We start from the raw sequence: 18,992 nt of genomic DNA on the forward strand, positions 1-18,992 counted from the left end.
ACATTTAATATATTAGAAGTTACTGGTATGTAAACTACAATGAGTATAGTTATGAGTCAAATCCTATGGGCCTAATGCAGTTTCCATATATTTAATGTTTTTTCTCAATGTCAACAGTAACAATATAGCTGATTGTTTCTATTTAATGTATTTTCTTAATGCAGCCGATTGTTTTTATTTTGCATTATTTCTCAGTGTCAACATACACAATAAAGCTTGTTGTTTGTATTTAATGCACACATCATGGGCCAGGGGTACTCTTTTCTCGTGATACTTCTAATCCATTAGAGCTTTTATTTGATTCTTATTTAAATTTTACAAATTAGGTCCTCACACTAAAAAGTATTGATTTATGCAATCTCTTATGTTACACAAACACCTCTTCTTGAGATATTTTTTGATATGAACATTTCTAATGCTGAACTGTAAAATTTACAGATTAACTCTCAATCAACTGACATCAATTATGTTGATCTTTACGAGTGCTTGACATACAAGAGTTAAGGCACTTGCTGTACCTTTAAATGATCACAGGATGAATGATTCAAAGATATGATGTAAATGTAAATGGCCCAGATGCAAAATTTGTTTAGCATGTGGTTGTTCCTGTAATAGCCTCTTTCCATAAACAAATTTAGGACCAAAGTCAAGATAAAAATGTCCAATACAAATCTCATGGAACAACTAAAAATTGTAACATGACCATTTAAGTCATTCAAAACTTCTTTGGTTTGTGTGGAACTATGACAAACAATCTTGAAAGTGAAAAGCAACAAACAAAATGCTATGTCCTTTAGAGACGTACTGATAAAAAGGTAAAACAACTTATATCAAAACTGAGAGCAAAACAAAAGAAGGACATGAATATAACAGAAGTTTAGGTTTGTAAGCTTTATTGCATTACAATTCACACTGGTAGCATTTTGTTTCTTTCATACTGTTTAACTGAATTTAAGTACTTTTAAACTACTGTAATGCATGGAAGATGCCAGTTGTGAAATTTTCTCAAAAATGATTACAGTACTTTTCTTTCCACAATGCTTTTTTCTTTCTTTCTTTTTTACAGTCACCAAAATATCTATCTCAATAAGAGTACCTCTGGTTCATGAAGGATGCGTTAATTTTGTTTCTTAATTTTAACAGGCAAAATATAACAGGTTGTTTGTATTTAATATCTTTACTCAATGTTAACAGACAAAATATAGCTGGTATGTGTTGTTATTTTTCTATGTCAACAGACACAATGTAGCTGTTAGATTGTATTTATTATATTTTCTTAATGCTTATAACAGCTCATTATAAAAAAAAAGGTGTACGTCTACACTCCTTCAAGACAGCTGGAAACTTTAATAAGCTACTTGATCCAGTCTGCTACTGGCTTATACACTACAATAGTCATTATTAAAATACACTGTATTAAAATTGCTGCAAGAAAAATAAATAAAAATATTAATAATTGATCCAAGCATTGTAATTTGAAATTAGTAGCACCAAGGTTATTAGATGCACAGAAAGATCTGTTTTTTTTACATCTGTCCCTTTTTTTCAGTACTAACAGAACTTAAAGTATGCCTTGCCTTTCTACAGATTATTTTAGAAATGTGATGTTATGTACCTGAAGGTTAACAATGTTCCCAAACTTGGAGAAATGTCCATTTAGCTGTGTTATGGTATTAAGATGTCTGGGAACCTTTCTCACTTCAAGAGTACACCTTTCCTGGACTGGCTGAAAAGATTTTTTTGGACCCAATCGAGTATAGTCAAATGGTCGTCTCTTTATATTTGAATCAACACTAGGTTGAACAGATACAGAGGAGACAACATCTGTGCTAATACTGCTTTGTGATGCTGTAACAACTATGCTTCGAGGTGTTTCAGGCTCAAAAGCTGTAGAACTTTCTGTAGACACTTTTGATACTTCTAGATTAGGGAGAAAATATCTGATTAAAAGTCAGTTGGATACAGGCAAGCACAATATTTAATCATTGCATTAATTTCCATAAATGTGTTATCACTATTCATTATTTTCTGAAACCTACCTATAGGATTGTCAATTGTAGGAACACCAATTAATTCACGTGTTCTCTGTGGTGGTGGAGGAGGATGGAACATTGGAGGAGGAACACGGGATACTGGTAACCTCAAAGAAGGCATTCCAGTGGATGGCGGACCCCAGAAAGGTTGATGCATACGAGGATTTCTTTTAATTCCTGGGGCTTCAGGATTGTACGGTTCAGGAATGTATGAGTCTTTAAAGGTAGAAAGTTTGATCAGTTTCTTTACAAAAGAAAAACCTAAAGAACTAATAAACATCCACAAAATAAAAGTGAAAATTATAAAAAGTTGCATACAAAAATATTTACAGTTTCAAATATCAACTTAAAACACTTCTACAAAATATTTAGTTACAACAATTATATAAATCATTACTCTGGTATTAAATATTATGAAATTAGATAACAAAGGTAACATTTTTTCTAATATTATTCTATTAGAAATCAGCTAAGTGAGATTAATATAAAAATCATGATACATTTTGAATGCCATTCTTTGCATTGTACTAAACAGTTTACTTACCAGGTTGTGGAGGAGGATGAGGAGATACCCCAGGTGGAAGTGGAGGACCAGGGGGTGGTGGTGGTTGTCCAATTGTTGGTAAAACAGTTGGACAAATTCCAGGAGGTGGAGGAACTAAAAGGTTTTACAAAAACAATCTTACCAATACAAATACAGAAAAAATCACACACATGAATGTTACAACAATAAATTTCAAAACATTAATCACATGAAAAGTATAATGAAATATTTTGACATAATTATCAAATGGCACATTAAAATTAGATTACAATTTATAAAAAAGACAATTGACCATTTCTGTATGGATATGACTTGTATCCTCTATTTTTTCTTCTTTTAGTAGTGACACTTAACCTTATTGCCTGAAAATTTAAATCAAAATAAATTCTACATTATACCTGGTAAAAAGTTGCCTGTATTCAAGTATAGTTTCTTATAATTTCTTACTGGCTGATGGTGATGATTTGATTCAAAGGTTTATAAGGCAAGATAACAGTATTAATAAAACTGTTCAAGCTTGAGTGTTTGAGTTGTTGTAAATAGTTTGATAAAGACAAACAGAATGTAAATAAGTAGATTTCGAATCCTATCTGTGACCCTAGTTTTCAGAAAAGTTTTGAGATTATAATCATAATTTTAATAAAAAATATCAAATCATAATCAGGTACATAAGACTTGTGCATCCTTGAAACCACCATAATGCTCAGAAGACCTCAGTGATATTACACACCATAGAATACCTTATTTCAATGAAAATAAAACTAATTACTAACACTAAATCACAATCCATTTTCAGATTATCAACATTCACAGCAAAACTGATATATATTTAAATATTCAAATTAGAAATAATTTTAATTAGCATAGTAATGGGACCACTAGAGTAAAACATAACAGGTAATCTGTGCAGACTAAATAAAAAATAAACTAAAAACTGAAAAAAAAAACATGCTGAAAAACTTGTCAAAAAATAAAAGAATTCAACAGTACTTTATTATAAACAAAAAATAGAAAAAAACAAGGACTTTTTAACAAATACTATTAAGATCAGATATTTTCTACACATTCAAGAGGTTTTAGTGACTTATATTATTAAACTACTTTTTGTTTATGTTAAACTATATAACAGCTAATAATTCATACTTTATCAATATATATATATATATTTTAAGTTCTAAATTTTACACGGCAATACTTTTACAAAGTCCTGAATTTCCTCTAGCATGAGAAATGACATCTTCTTGAGGCATCTCCTCTTCATTTTATAAACTAGACTTCCAATGAGTACAAAATTTAACACAAATTACACACTAAAATCATCATTGCTCAGCCAAACTCTGATTTTTATATCCTTCAATTCTGTCTGGTTATAGACACATCAAATACAAAATTAGACTTATCTTGTCATACCCACCCATCAAATCCTCTCTCTCAGAATACATTAACAGTTCTCTCTTACGTTAAATTCTATAGTATTTATAATCAACATAAAACCAAGGTTTTCATATGTAAAATGATGTATTATAAATACATTGTTTTCTGAATGGAGATTTGCCAATTTCACTACCATTTTAAGCTTTGTGCCCATGAGAAAGATGATGATTGGTTTGGATGAATTTGCAATGGTTTTTGTCGCATAGTTAGAAACCCAGAAAAAATATGGTAGTTAAGAACAACTGTTTGTTTTTCTCACATAATTATTCTATGTTCTTTGATGCATTATTTAATTAAATAAAACTTATTTGATGTATTACTAGCATTAGTATAAAAGTCAGGTTAGGTGTCATCAACAGTTAACAGCATAAAAAGAATGATGCAGGTAAGTACTTTATGTCTTGTATTCATGTTTATTCTTTATTTATTATTATAGAAATAAAATGTAAAAATAGGGATGTGCCAGATAAGGTAAAATAAATAATAAGAAAAATATTCCAGTAGGCATGCAAGCAGTTCACAGGTAACATAACATATTCAGTAGCATAACATATTCCCCAAGTGATTTGCAATAAAATTATTTATAGATGTATAAAGTTACTTAAGATAAACATAGTGCAATGTCACAAGCTGAAATAATTCTAGAAAGACAAAAAAAAGAGTAATTTAAATTTATATCCATTTTTTTTTCAGAATTATGAAGTCAGTTTTTTTTTTCAGAATTATGAAGTCAGTTAAATTAAACAACGCTGTATAGAACTAGGATAAAAAAAATAGAGAATATAGTTTTACTGAACGAAAACATATATTTAGGAAGTTTCAGAGATTATACATATAATATCAGATTTTTGAGATGAACTATTTAAAACAAATACTCAATATACTTATAAACAATTCTTTATTTTAATTTATTTTCACTTAAAATAAGACTTCTTGTAAATGAAAGACTTGTAATGTTTACTGAAATATTGCCAAATTTTGTGAAGGTGTTCATATTATAACATGAAACTAGTAGTACCAAATCTACAAACACTTTAAATGAGTACAAAGAAGTCACGTATCGGTCAAATGGACCAGGCCCATGTTGAAACAGTTAATCTAGTACTAAATAGCTGATATACTAGTTTGGTACACAGTGGTTGGTTATTAAAGATATGTGTACCATAGACACTAATCAAGTACAAACTTTAACAAATAGTACTGATCTAATACTCAGTTGCTGAAGTATCACAGATAGGGTATATTGTAAAATATATTATATGGTGAAAGTTATCAGAAAAACTACTGAATGCATAAGTAGTTCCTTAAATCAAAAACAAATATATCAATATATCTTAATTTATTTTGTTGTAAACTGATTTCATGAAAATACAAGTCACACTATTTCATTTTTTCTGACCACTTAAATGATTTTTATGTAGTATATTATCTATAATTTCTTGGAATGGTACACCATGCAGCTTCTCTTAGTACAGAATTCTGTATTAGCTCATAGTTTTGAGGAAGTCACTGTAGAACAGATGACAAAAGAGCAACTACAAATTTCAAATGTCCCATTACTTTCCAATAGGAGTTAACAAAAGTAAATACGCACACACACACACACACACACACATATATATATATATACAAAATAACTAACCTATTGGACAGTTATGAAACATTCCATTCCATCAACTTAATCTAATCAAAAACACCTTAGGTGTTAAAAAGAAAGAATTAAGCAGGTAACTTGAAGGAATGAAATCAAAACTGGTAGCTACACTTACAGCATTGATAAGCACATTACAGTACATGTTCATTCATTTTGTTTCACCCACCACCATGCCCTAAGTTAAATAACAAACATGACCTAGTTAGCTAAATGATAATCAATGAACACTTGTTGAAAAATTCTTATCATTGCTACAAGTGTAACTACCAGTGCAGCCGTCAATGCTGATTTCATTTAAGTTACAAAATCAATCATTTTAGGCTGCACCTTTTTTCACACCTAGGGCATTTTTGATTAGATAACATGATTTTTGTCAAAACACACCAACAAGTGATTTGTTTGCTAGATTGCCTAATTAAAAAAAATGAACAAGTGCATGTTTGTGCACATGTGGATAAAATAAGTAATAATACCCAGGTACATACCCTCTGGATCCAGTACGTATTGCTTTAAAATTTCAAGTTTCTAGGTTCTTTGTTCTTGGTACTATGGTAGCCACATTCTTTCCTATGTGATTTTTCACTAGCTTACCATCCTTAAACATTTACACACATGGATAAATAATAATACCCAGGTGCACACCCTTAAGGTTCACTTAGAGTGGGTGCAAAATTTCAGGTTTCTAAGTTCTTTGTTCTTGGTGATATAGTAGTCAAATATTCTTTCCTAAGTGGTTTTTCACTAGCTTTCCTCACAAAATACATACTCGTGCACATACACATGGATAAGTAAGAATACACAAGTACACACACACTCAAGGCCCAGTGAGAATGGGTACAAACTTTCATGTTTCTAGGTTCTTTGTTCTTGGTGCTATAGCAATCACATAATCTTAGCTATGTGGTTATTCCCTAGATTGCCTCACAAAAACACAATACTCTCTCACACACACACACATGGATATGTAATAGTACCCAAGTGCACAACTTCAGGATCCACTTAGTATGTGTGTAAAATTTGTTACACAAGTAACAGTAGAAACCACAGTATGTAGAGCTATTCTTCTCAAGATTACCACACTTTTGTTACCTACCTTGCTGGTGAGGTGCACTGCTGGTTGAAGGTCCAAATCCAAGTAAAGAAACATCTTCAACCACTACAGGGTCAGTCCCATGGTCATATGGGCACATATCTCCTTGCATACAGTATCCCTTTTCTGTTGAAAATTAAAACCAATATCAATGGCTGACAAACAGAAGGTTGCACACTACATTTAGCTCAGTGTTAATGATACAACAACCCCAAAAGCTTTAAAAAATTAATGCTTTATTATCAAAATTATGTCTACAACAGAAAGTTACAAATATTAAAGAACATTCTTGAATTTATAACATTTGTCAATGAAAATAACTTTCAAATTTATGTATGACTCTTGCTTTTAAGAATAAACAGTATTCATTACAATATTTTAAAAGTATGTTTTAGAGTATGTACCATCAAAATCTCTACAACGTTTAGCTCCTTGTGTAGGGTATTGGTTGATACTGATAGGTGGCACAACTGATGCTGCAGTACACACTGGATCAGGTACTGTGATGATTGAATTTGGACCTGTGCTGTGAGGAGGAACTCGATAATCTGTATCTCCATGATCTACTTGGTGCTGAGGACTACCACCACGACCAGTGGAATCTCTGGAGCTCTTTCTTGCATGTACTAACATATAGCATATAGATACCACATCATCTTAAATTATGACATGAAATGGATATTACATCTTAAATTATGATAAAGATACAAAATAATATTGTTACTGTTTTCAACTACTCACCAATTATTTTTTTAAATTCATGTGGCACTACTTACAAGAGAAAATAAGAAGCGAGACTATATGGGGAAGTCTTGGAGTACATTGTGTACTGGAATTTAGAAACAGTTCAGGAGCAATGGGCATGCCAAACAGACAGATGAAAAGAGGAATTAAAAAAAATATGTGCAGCAAATACCAATCAGAGAAAGGCTCATAGAAAGAATACAGGTGAGATGGAGATAAAATATTAAGCAAGCAGTTGGAAATAGAAGAACAATACTAGAGGAAGTAGAGAAACAAGAATTATATGTGAACAGAAATATGAGATGAAGTTTCATAAGGTATTGCAGCTGAAAGGCTTTAAGCTTTAGTCAGATTTCACTTTAACAGTTAACTTTTATATGACTAAAAATACTGTAGCTCATATTTTCTTCTTTATTTATTTATTTCTATCATCACTGATATGGTTTAACTACAATGAGGAAATCAGTCACTGGATGATGAAGTAAAACAACAGTCATTGTTTAGACATAATTAGCAACAACATTCTCTGTATTAACCCTTCCGCTTCGAGTACATCTACACTTTTTCACACATTAAGTATTTGCACTATTACTTCTGATACAGCATATCTTCACAAAATTTTGAAGACGTTTAATAAAGATTACAAGTATTTTGTATACAAAATATCAGTTTTTTTAATGAAATAATTTTATTAAAGATTTGTTTGTGAAAATAGAGTCTGTTTCATTACTAGTCTGAGTGCAAAGTGATTTCATGTTATAATTAAAAAAATCACTATTTTTCATCCCAACAATTTCAAAACCCCTAAATACATTTCAAATATCTATTTTTAGAGACTTTAGATTTTGTTTCTTTCTATACTCTATGTAGGGTCTGTTACTTTCAACTATGTAACCACCATAAAAAAAAGGAAATAAATATAAACTATGCTTTTATCATGCTAGAATGACTACATATTATAACACAAAAATACAAATGTTTAGCCTAAGTAACTTAAGTCTCATAAGATATATTTTTATATATATATCATTTTTATTATATTGACCTTCCCGTCATGCCTACTGAACATTACATAGCATGCATTGATACAGTGTACATGCACTTATGGTACGTACATATCCAGTAATATAAAACTGACCTTCAGTCTTCCCAGTACTGGCTGTGTTTTAGAGGACTAGTATTTTGTAATATATAGTCACATTTCTATTGTCATACATTCTATATACAATGTATATCTATTATTACTATTTAGAAATAAATTATTAAACTTATTTTACTTAAAATATAGAACAATAAAACAAGAGGTTAAGCAAACAGTCATCTCTTCTTGCTAAGCCTTTTACAATTCCAGATGTGGAGGATATCAATTTTTCTCAGCTTTATACACACACACACAGTGAAATAACCAAAATCATTAATAACTACACTAATACAATAGAATTCTACTATACTATAACCAAAAACATCACTGATAACTACACTAATACCATAGAATTCTCCTATATAAAAAAAAAATTAATAACTACACTAATATCATGGAATTCTACTATTCTATAACAAAAAAAATCAATAACTACACTAATACCACAGAATTCTACCATACTATAACCAAAAAATCATTAATTACCCTAATACCACAGAACTCTACTACACTATAATCAAAAAATCATTAATAACTACACTAATACCATAGAATTCTACTAAACTATAACCAAAAAGTCACTGATAACTACACTAATACCACAGAATTCTACTATACTATAACTAAAAAATAATTAATAACTACACTAATACCACAAACTTCTATTATACTTTATTAAGCTCAGCAACTAATGTATTTGGATCTTAAAACAAATGAAACACCAAGCAGACTAAAGGCACAATCAACCTAGCTCTTCGAAAACATGGATCAAAAGAACTTGGTAACCTTTTCACAGATTAAAATGGCTGAGGAAACCTCTCTGGGAACATTCTGTAATGTTAATTGGTTATTCACATGTCATATACTGTTGTAAGTGTATTTGAGAGACCATTTCCAAAAATGGAAAGAGTTGAACAGAGCCACTGTGTCTGATTCAGTACATAAGCTATAATGTGGCAAAGTAAAAAGATATAAGGTTGTTATTTTATATTATAGCATGTCAATATTAGTAATTTGACATTACAAACATCTAATTTTAAAGTGTTGCATTCAGCATGCTACATTATCCATTAAAATCTGTATTTTGGTGTGTTCTTTTAATATTTTAAATTAAGAAATTAACTCATGTAATATTAATGTTTGAATTATAATGTACAATAAATAAATTCATAAAATAGTAGTTCATTAAAATTTTGAATGCAAGTGAGCAAATGGGATGACATAGCCTTTGAGCTATGACCCATGACAAAAGGGTTGAAGTGAAACAGGCAAGATTATGGCACACTTTGTTCTGACTGCTCATATGTTTTAACTAAAATAATTTCTACAAAAATGATATATATGAAATTACTTTTAGAAAAATCTAATGCTCCACTTAATCCTCTATACACAAGCATGATTGTTTTAATCAAATATGTCACCATTACATACCCATAAAGCCATACATATTATAACTACTGTACTTTCAAAAAATTGGCAAACTTTTTAGTAGGAATAACAAGGCTTTTGTAGACAAAAATCATTTTTCACTGAACATTTTCTCTGAATTTATAAAGTTAAAAGTCTGACTACTCTGAGTGCATATTTTCCAAGTGAAACTTTATACCTTATTCCTTATATTCACCATATTGACATTAAACTCTGTTCATTTCACCATCCTTATAACCAATGTAAAAAATATAAAATTGTTTTCCTCTTTTCTAGCACAATTGTAGATTGTAACAAAATTAATATTGTTTATCCCAAACAGCTTCAGTTGACTGTAGATTGTAACAGAAAATTAATAATATTTCTCCTAAGCAGCTTCAACTGACTGTAGGTTGTAACAGAAAATTATTATTTACCCAAAACAGCTTCAATTGACTGTAGATTCTAACAATGAAAATTTGTTTGCACCATATTATTATTCAGTGTATATACTCCTTTACCTCCTTAATTTGATCACTTTAGTTACCCACAATTGTTCTACTTATATTCTTTGTTTGTTTGATTTCTCTTTACAGACCTTTTTTACCTTATATTAAATTCCCATACCTTCTGTTATTGTATCTTTTTGAACAGTATTATTCAATGCACACATTCATTCTCTCGTTGAATCCATTTCCTCATTGTTACCTGAATTCATATTGTTTTTCCTTGTTTTTGTAAATGTGTGTATGTGGATTATAATCATAAAATATTCAAGCCATAAACCAAAATACATTAACATGAAATTAAAAAAAAATGTTTTAATTACACTGCACATTAAAAAAAAAACAGAACCCCAGGGTTCAAGTTACAATGTGGGATTATAAAATGTATCCTAGATTTTGGAAGTGACTGTGGAAGTAGGATCCACACTGCAGTGAGGATACACTGTCTATCAGTCTTAACCTCCAATTTGCTTGTCTCACATTAGCAAATTAGAAATTAGGAGAGTGAAATGTGGGTGCTAAAGCCCACAATGTCCCACATCTATATCACCCTTCACTGCCTGCAGACAGTTGTGGAAAATGACTGTTCTCTCAAGTTAGAAAAAAATAAATACATTTGTTGTATTTGTTGGTAAGATAAAACTTACTTCTTGAAGTAAGCAATCTACCCCAATATGGTAGAGGCACTAATTAACACGACATCAGCAAAGTGATAATACAAAAATGTGTTAAATAAATACAAAGAAAATAAAGTCAGAGAAATTCTATTAAAAATTACTAAAATTTTTTAGTTAAACATAAGGTCATCTGAGAACTTGGCACTACTTTATGTGGATGTACACCTCAAGCTGCATATAAAAGCACGACAGTCACAGCAAACTATCACATCTCACTCTCCTAATTTCTAATTTTCTTATGTGAGACCAGCAAATTGGAGGTTAAGACTGACAGATGGTGCACCCTCACTGCAATGTGGGTCCTACTTCCACAGTCACCTCCAAAACCTAGGATACATTTTATAATCCCACATTGTAACTTGTACCCTGGGATCCCTAAAAAATGTGCAGTGTAAATAAAAAAAAAAATTAAATTTCACGTTAATGTGTTTTGGTTCATAATATATTTTAAACATACAGTTAAAAAAAACATGGAAAAACAGAATATGAATCAGGTAACAATGTGAGGAAATGAATTCAACGAGAGAATGAATGTGTGCATTGAATAATACTGTTCAAAGAGATACAATAACAGAAGGTATGGGAATTTAATATAAGGGTAAAAAATGTTTGTAAAGAGAAATCAAACAAACAAATGAATATAAATAGAACAATTGTGGGTAACTAAAGTGATCAAACTAAGGAGGTAATGGAGTACATACACTGAATAATAATATGGTGCAAACAAACTTACATGGTGAGAAAGTGTAGATGAAGTATAAGTAGAGATTATAAAGTTATAGAAAAGAGAACTCATCATTCATTCCAAAAGGAAGAATAGTGCTTAACTTAAACATCACACATCTTTCCAGGCTTTCGTTCTGAATAACAGTGAAGGGAGGAAATACAAATCCAAGTATGGAGAAGTCAGAGTTTCACTGCAAAATTTTATTAGTTGAAACACTTCAGAATGATCATTCTTAAAAAAAAATATACTACCTCTTAATCTGTCTCTAGAGAATGATCGAGACCGGCTCCTGGATCTTGATCCTGATGATGATGGAGAACAGGATCGTGACCTCGATCTTGAACGGCTCCAACTTCTGGACCTGCTTCTACTTCTACTTCTGTCAACAGCAGAACGATCTTTGTTACCAAATTCTCTGTCCCTGTTTGGTCTAGGTTCTCTATCCCTATCCCTATCACGATCAATGGATAAGGGAGGCCTATGATTTTTGAAATCTCTGTATCTATTGTCATATCTATGGCTAGGATATGGTCTTCTACGTCGATCATCGTCCATGTACCTACGACTTCTTCTATCATCTGGATCTCTGGAAAGAAAATGGTTCCAAATGTAACATTTTCTTCAAAAGGTGAAGATAAAGGGTTACCAGAACTGAGTTTTAGCTTTCATTCTTCATTGTAAACAAGTCTTTTCTCTTTTGGTTTCATATTTTTAATTGTGTTTTTTATATATAGTAGTGTTTTGAAAACAAAAGGCAAAGTCACCCACCATTAACCTTTTGAGGAAATAACCTTTCTGAACATTTCACAAAATGCATCAAGTTCTATGAAATTCATCAACCATATACAATGGAAAAAATACACAACTCATACTAAATCCTACAAGTTATTGTACCAATCCTCATAAATAAGCATAACTTCACCTCAGCATATTGACAGAAAAATAAGGACAATCAGGTATAGCCCCTATAGAATAATCCTTGTAGTATATATCCTTTACAATACCATGCCAGAAAATTATCACAAGTTTATGACCAAGAAACATGAAGTATGCTCACGATGTACATGAGAATTTTTAAAAAAATTGATAAAATAAAGATATATTTTGTAATAACTAAACAAGGTGAATCAGAACAATATCACAATATGCAAGAGGCTGATTATTATGAAATTTAATAACAGTGAAATAAGACAAGTACTTAAAGCAATAAACTAGAGATTCATTGACGATAAAGGTTAAAGGATAGTAAGATAATGCAAGCACTGTTAAACATAATGAAAATAAGAGGTGCATACTGATAAAGACAACAAAACAAGGCAAGTACCATATTAACAACTAAAACATGCTGATGATGGATGTTTAGAATAATGACTGTTTTCTGAAATTCACACAAAACTACAAGAGGGCTATCTGCACTAGCTGCCCCTAATTTAGCAGTGAAAGATTAGAGGGATAGCAGCTAGTCAACATCACCCACCACCAACGCTTGGGCTATTCTTTACCAATGAATAGTGGGACTGACCATCATATTATAAGCTCTCATGGCTGAAATGTCAAACATGTTTGGTGGGACAAATTCAAACCTGTGACCCTCAGCTTGTGAGATGACCACCCCAACCACCTGACCATGCCAGTCCCAAGAATCGTGAAATAAGGCAAGTATTAGAACAATGATTATGAAAGAGCAACAACTGAAAAATTAGAAAAATCAAGTAATATAATACATAATAACAATGGACAAGAAACTGATGGTGATAGAGGTTAAAAATAAAGTAATATGGAGACACAAGTCAAAAAGTTTTGAGAGAAAGAATAACCTTGTACAAAAATTCATCCAATAATTAAAAGTGGTGAAAAATGATCACACAAGATGAGAGCCACATAATAACAGAAGAAAGTTTAGTGAATAGTTAAATCTAAAATAAAATATTTGAATTGCATTTTCACTGATTATAATAGTTTAAACTAGGATGAATGAAACAAATTAACATGCACATCTAAGTATAAACATCCACAAATGGAAATATAATACATGCACAAGTTTTAAATATAATGCATGAGTTTGGATTGCAATACATATGCAAGTTTTGAATGTAATACACACACAAGTTTTAAATTCAAAGAATACCTTTTGTTACTTCGTCCAATAGGACTACGACTTCGACTACGGTTCTTGAGACCTGGCCTTCTGGATTCCCTGTTCTCACCATCTAAGGTCTATTTAAAAATAAAATATTGTTTTACAAAGGTAGTTCTGTGTGAAGTTTCATTGCACACACACACACACGTATTAATGTTAATTCTTTCCTTAATTTGACTCATAGCTAATAATAGCTTAAAATAATCCAAAATTCATAAACTTAAAGGAGAAATCAGTAAAGTTATCTTTGGGAAAATAGAAGAAACAATTATCCATGTACAATGAATTTACAAAACTGTTATTCTCATACCATAAAACATTGTCAGAGGAATATGAAACTATTTAGCAGCAGTCTAGGCATACACAGACTAAGCAGCCCAAGGGATTATCTATTTATGGATATTTTTATTTTCATGAGATTTATTAGTTTTGTCTTATTAATTATTGTATTTATTTTAAAAAGTATTTTCAATAGAAATTATTAAAAACCCATCCTTAAATTATAAATAAATGTTTGGAAATTGTAGCAGCAAAACACTTGCAAATCAAGCATACTTGACTGATTGATTTCTAATTACAGATTGATTGGAATTAAGCACAAATCTACACAATGGGCTACCAGTGTTGTGCCCACCATGGGTATCGAAACCTGGTTTCTAAAAGTGTGAGTCTGCAGACGTACCACTGTGTCAATGGAGGGGAGCTTCTAATTAGAGAGCTTGAAACATCTGACACAAATACCAGCACTGTGGGGTTAGTGTCTTCAGAAAAGGTTCTTTAACAGATGTATTAGTATGTGTTGTGATTGCGTGTGTTTTGTTTGGAGAAATATTGCAATATAGATGATGATATCCAAAGACATTTCTACTTAGGGCCCCCAACGTGCTAGTACCACTCCCAAAACAATTAAGTCATTCTTAATGTGCATTCTGATTCCTTGTTGGATGTTACCAGGATCTAGAGGTGGCCTGTAGCTTTATTGTAAAAACATGTTCCAAATTCTAATATAAGAACATACAAATCTAAGCCATACCAAGTTTGTATGCATAAGAACATACAAATCTCTGCCATACTGAGTTTGTATGTATAAGAACATACAAATTTAAGCTATACTGAGTTTGTACATATAAGAACATACAAATAAAAAAAAGTAAATACAAATACATTTTAAACTTTTGCCTGAAACACTGACCCATCAGTAATACAAAGTTCATATTTCATACTTGTACACGAACACACAAACAGCATGTCACTTACTGTATCTGATTTGAGCTTTCTCACATCAGGCTTTGCATTCACAGTAGGAGTTGGCTGTTGAACTGCTACGGTCATAACCACTTTAGCATTTGAAGGAGTGCCATTAGGCATTGATGTTTGTGCTTGGGTATTATCAGAACCACTGACAATTGTGGTTATGGGATGAATTGTTACTGGTGGGAGAACAGGTATTCCTGAAAGCTGTTGATGTTTCAAGTATGACTTGCTGTTAAGGGTGCCAAACAACAGGTCCACAAAAACTTTTGTTTCTGTAATTAAAGCATGTTACTTTATATATATTAAAAACATCTCTTATTCATATGCAACTATGACAATTCAGTGGAAACTCAAAACAAATTTTATTCAAGTCCTATTAATACCTTCACCACCATTTTGTATTTATTTCCTTTCTACTAAATAATTCTACCATTTCTTACAATATCTTTTGGTATCAAAATTTAGTACTTAAGAATCACAAGTGCAGAGGGTAGTGAACTAGTAATTCATTTCACAATAAGTTACAATTTTAAAATATCTCATTAAACAAATATATAAAATGTTAACCACAGTTAACAGGTATGTTAACAAAATCAAATATTGGAGTTTCAAATAAGAAGTATCACCACAAACAAAAAGACATCCCTTTGTGAAATTATAACAAATGTCTTTATCAGGCCTTAAGAATTCATATAATACATAAAAATGTAGCCATTAATTGATTACTGGAAATGCTAATAATCATGAAAGACATATTCAGAGCATTTGGATACAACTGAACACAGTTGAGATTTATATGGACATTGATCCTAGAAGTGCCATAAATTAGGTGAATTTTGGTAAATTTATAAGGAAGGATAAATTTGCTCTAATACTTTAATATTCTTATGGGTTAGATAAATAGATTTTTTAGGAGAATTGCAAGACATTAATTAATCACTTACTTGCCCTTGTTCAATTTCAGAAAATCAGATTAACAAATTATAAATCCCACTTAAATTATTTTAATCATTTTATCTTTCATGCCAATTTTTGTTCAGGTATTTTAATAAACTATATTCATCAATAAATCAGCTGTGTTACACAATGTTTAGAGAAGTGTCATAATTTTAGGATTTTATAAGAAACAGAAACATGTTATAAAACTGCTTCTGAAGCAGGTCTATCTTAATTTGGTAATTAACCCTTTTGCTTCAGGCTTAGTGTAACATACAAGTTCATTTGAACATGTTAAGTATTTGTACTGTAACATTTTATACAACACGTGTATCTTGATAACATTTGGTAGACTTTTAGAGAAGATTACAATTCTTTGGTACACAAAAAACCAGTTTTTAATGAAATATTTTTATTTAAGATTTGTTTCATTACTACTTTGAGTCCAAAGTGATTTCATGTTATGATTAAAAAAAACTATTCTTCATCCTAGAAATCTCAAATATTATTTTCTCTAAAACCTTCAAAATAAATTTCAAATGTTTGTTTTCAACAAGACTTCATATTTTATTTTCTGTACTCTAACTATATGGTGTCTCTCACTTGACCAACCTCACAACCATCAAAGAAAAATTAAGAAGTATAAATTATGTTTTTTTCATGCTGGAATGGCTAATTATTATAACATGAAAATACAAATGTTTAGTCAAAGTAACTTAACTCTCATAATGCTATATATGAACAGATATATTTATTATTATATTGACCTTCCAGTCATGCCTAGCTGACGTTACATAGCATTGATGTGGTCTGCATGCACTCAATGTTACGTTTCAAGTGATATACAACTGACCATTAGTCCTCCCTGTTTTGGTTGTGTTTTAGCAGACTATATTTTGAAGTATACAGTCACATTTCAATTATTATACATTATATATATAGGTTATTAATTTTTACAAACAAGTTAATAAACTTATTTTTCTTAAAATATAGATTAATACACAATGAAGTACAGCAAACAATTCTCTTCTAGCTATGATCTTTGAACTTGGTTGTCATTGGGCATAGGATGCCAAGCCTTTAAAAATTTGCACATGGAGAATATCAAAGATCTTTAGCTTATATATATACAGTTGAATAACCAAAAATTAACTACACCAATACTATAGAATACAACTATTTACTGAACTTTGTAACTAAGATGTATTTAGGTTTTAAAATTATGAAACTATGAGCAGACTAAAGACATCACCTACCTCTTTGAACTCTTGGTTTGAGAAATCGTGGTAGCCTTTTCTCAGATGAAAATGGCTCAGTAAACCAATAGGGGGATATTCTAAGCTATTGGTTAATTATTCATGTCATATACTAAAGAAAGTGTATTTAAGGGACTGTTTCCAAGAATGCAAAGAGGGGCACTGTTTGATTCACTGTATAAGCTATATCTCAGTGAAATAAAAAGATACAAGGTTTTTACATTACATTTTAGTTTGTCAATATTAGTAATATGAGTTCCTAACTTTCCCAGAACTGAAGACTCAATATTTTGACATAACAAACATCTAATTTTAAAGTGCTGAATTCAACACGACTCACTAAATTAAACATTTAGATGTGTTTTTTTTTAACACTCCTAAAAAAGTGGGGCCTAATAGGCCCCAGAGCAACTTGAAAGGTTATTAATATTAGACTAATAAATTTGTATTTAAATGAAATTGCCATTTCATTTGATTCATTCATCAAACACTTTTCATAGGAGTGTTAACATTTAACATAAATTAAGAAATTAACTCTTACATAATATTAAAGTTTAAATTATAATCTACAGTTCCATTCCAAATTTATTGACATAAATTGATAAAATAGCAGTTCAATAAAATTTAATACAAGTGAACAAATGCAATCACATGGTCTTTGACCCATGACCCATAGCAAAAGGGTTAATAGGTTAAAGTTTTAGAAGTGTTACAAGTTTTGACTGAAAAGAATCGCTTCAAGTTGCAATAATTTTGAAACAAGTTTCCTCTCTTCATCCAAATCAAAAAAGAAACGTATCAAAAATTAAACAATTATCATTATAGAATGTCCAGCTGAACATTGTTAAAGTAAATCAATATATTTTATAATGGAAAGTTCTAATTAATAATTAAGCCTTGATGAATTTGATTTTTTTCAATTTGCAAGAATGTTTTAGTAAATAAATAAACAAGATTTATAAGCATAATGAAGGGGTTTATAAATAATAGACAAAAAAAAACGTCAACTTTAACCAATTGACCTGATCAGCTTAGTTCTATGTCTTCAGTTACTTCAGAAACTAGATTAAGCCTTGCGTTTAATACACGGAAAGATATGCAATACAGAAACATTTTATATTAAAAAACATTTTAGTGGTTCTAATTAATAAAACACCTGACTGTCACACATGAAAGAAACAACTGTCTTCAGAAAAACACACACTTTGAGACATTACTCGGTCATTAAAACAATGACTTTTAATACCTTATAACATTTAACACTCTAATCTTGAATTATTTTATTCTATACACACTCAAACTCTATACAATATTCACTTGTGAAACCTTTTAATTTTTAATTAATAACCAGCATTAACATTAGGTACCAGTGTAAAATATTTTTCTTCATATTGTTTTTTTGAAAATGTAGAAATGAAAAAAAATCACTTTCTAAAACAAATATGTAAT

At 30.5% G+C, this 18,992-nt stretch overlaps 1 protein-coding gene across 2 annotated transcripts in view; it reads right to left on the minus strand.

Moving 5' to 3' along the window:
- LOC143239715 (RNA-binding protein 26-like) overlaps window positions 1-18,992 on the minus strand; it is an 80,193-nt gene that overhangs the window by 51,693 nt on the left and 9,508 nt on the right. For both annotated transcript variants that reach the window (XM_076481127.1, XM_076481126.1), the window contains exons 3-10: window positions 15,355-15,623; window positions 14,086-14,174; window positions 12,209-12,543; window positions 7,160-7,381; window positions 6,759-6,881; window positions 2,578-2,691; window positions 2,040-2,249; window positions 1,616-1,920 (exon numbers count right to left, since the gene is read on the minus strand). In XM_076481127.1, coding sequence (XP_076337242.1) covers window positions 1,616-1,920; window positions 2,040-2,249; window positions 2,578-2,691; window positions 6,759-6,881; window positions 7,160-7,381; window positions 12,209-12,543; window positions 14,086-14,174; window positions 15,355-15,623 — 1,667 coding nt within the window. The remainder of the gene's footprint in view (window positions 1-1,615; window positions 1,921-2,039; window positions 2,250-2,577; window positions 2,692-6,758; window positions 6,882-7,159; window positions 7,382-12,208; window positions 12,544-14,085; window positions 14,175-15,354; window positions 15,624-18,992) is intronic.

This window comes from Tachypleus tridentatus, chromosome 13 (assembly GCF_004210375.1).
Source record: "Tachypleus tridentatus isolate NWPU-2018 chromosome 13, ASM421037v1, whole genome shotgun sequence".
Lineage (NCBI taxonomy): Eukaryota > Metazoa > Arthropoda > Merostomata > Xiphosura > Limulidae > Tachypleus > Tachypleus tridentatus.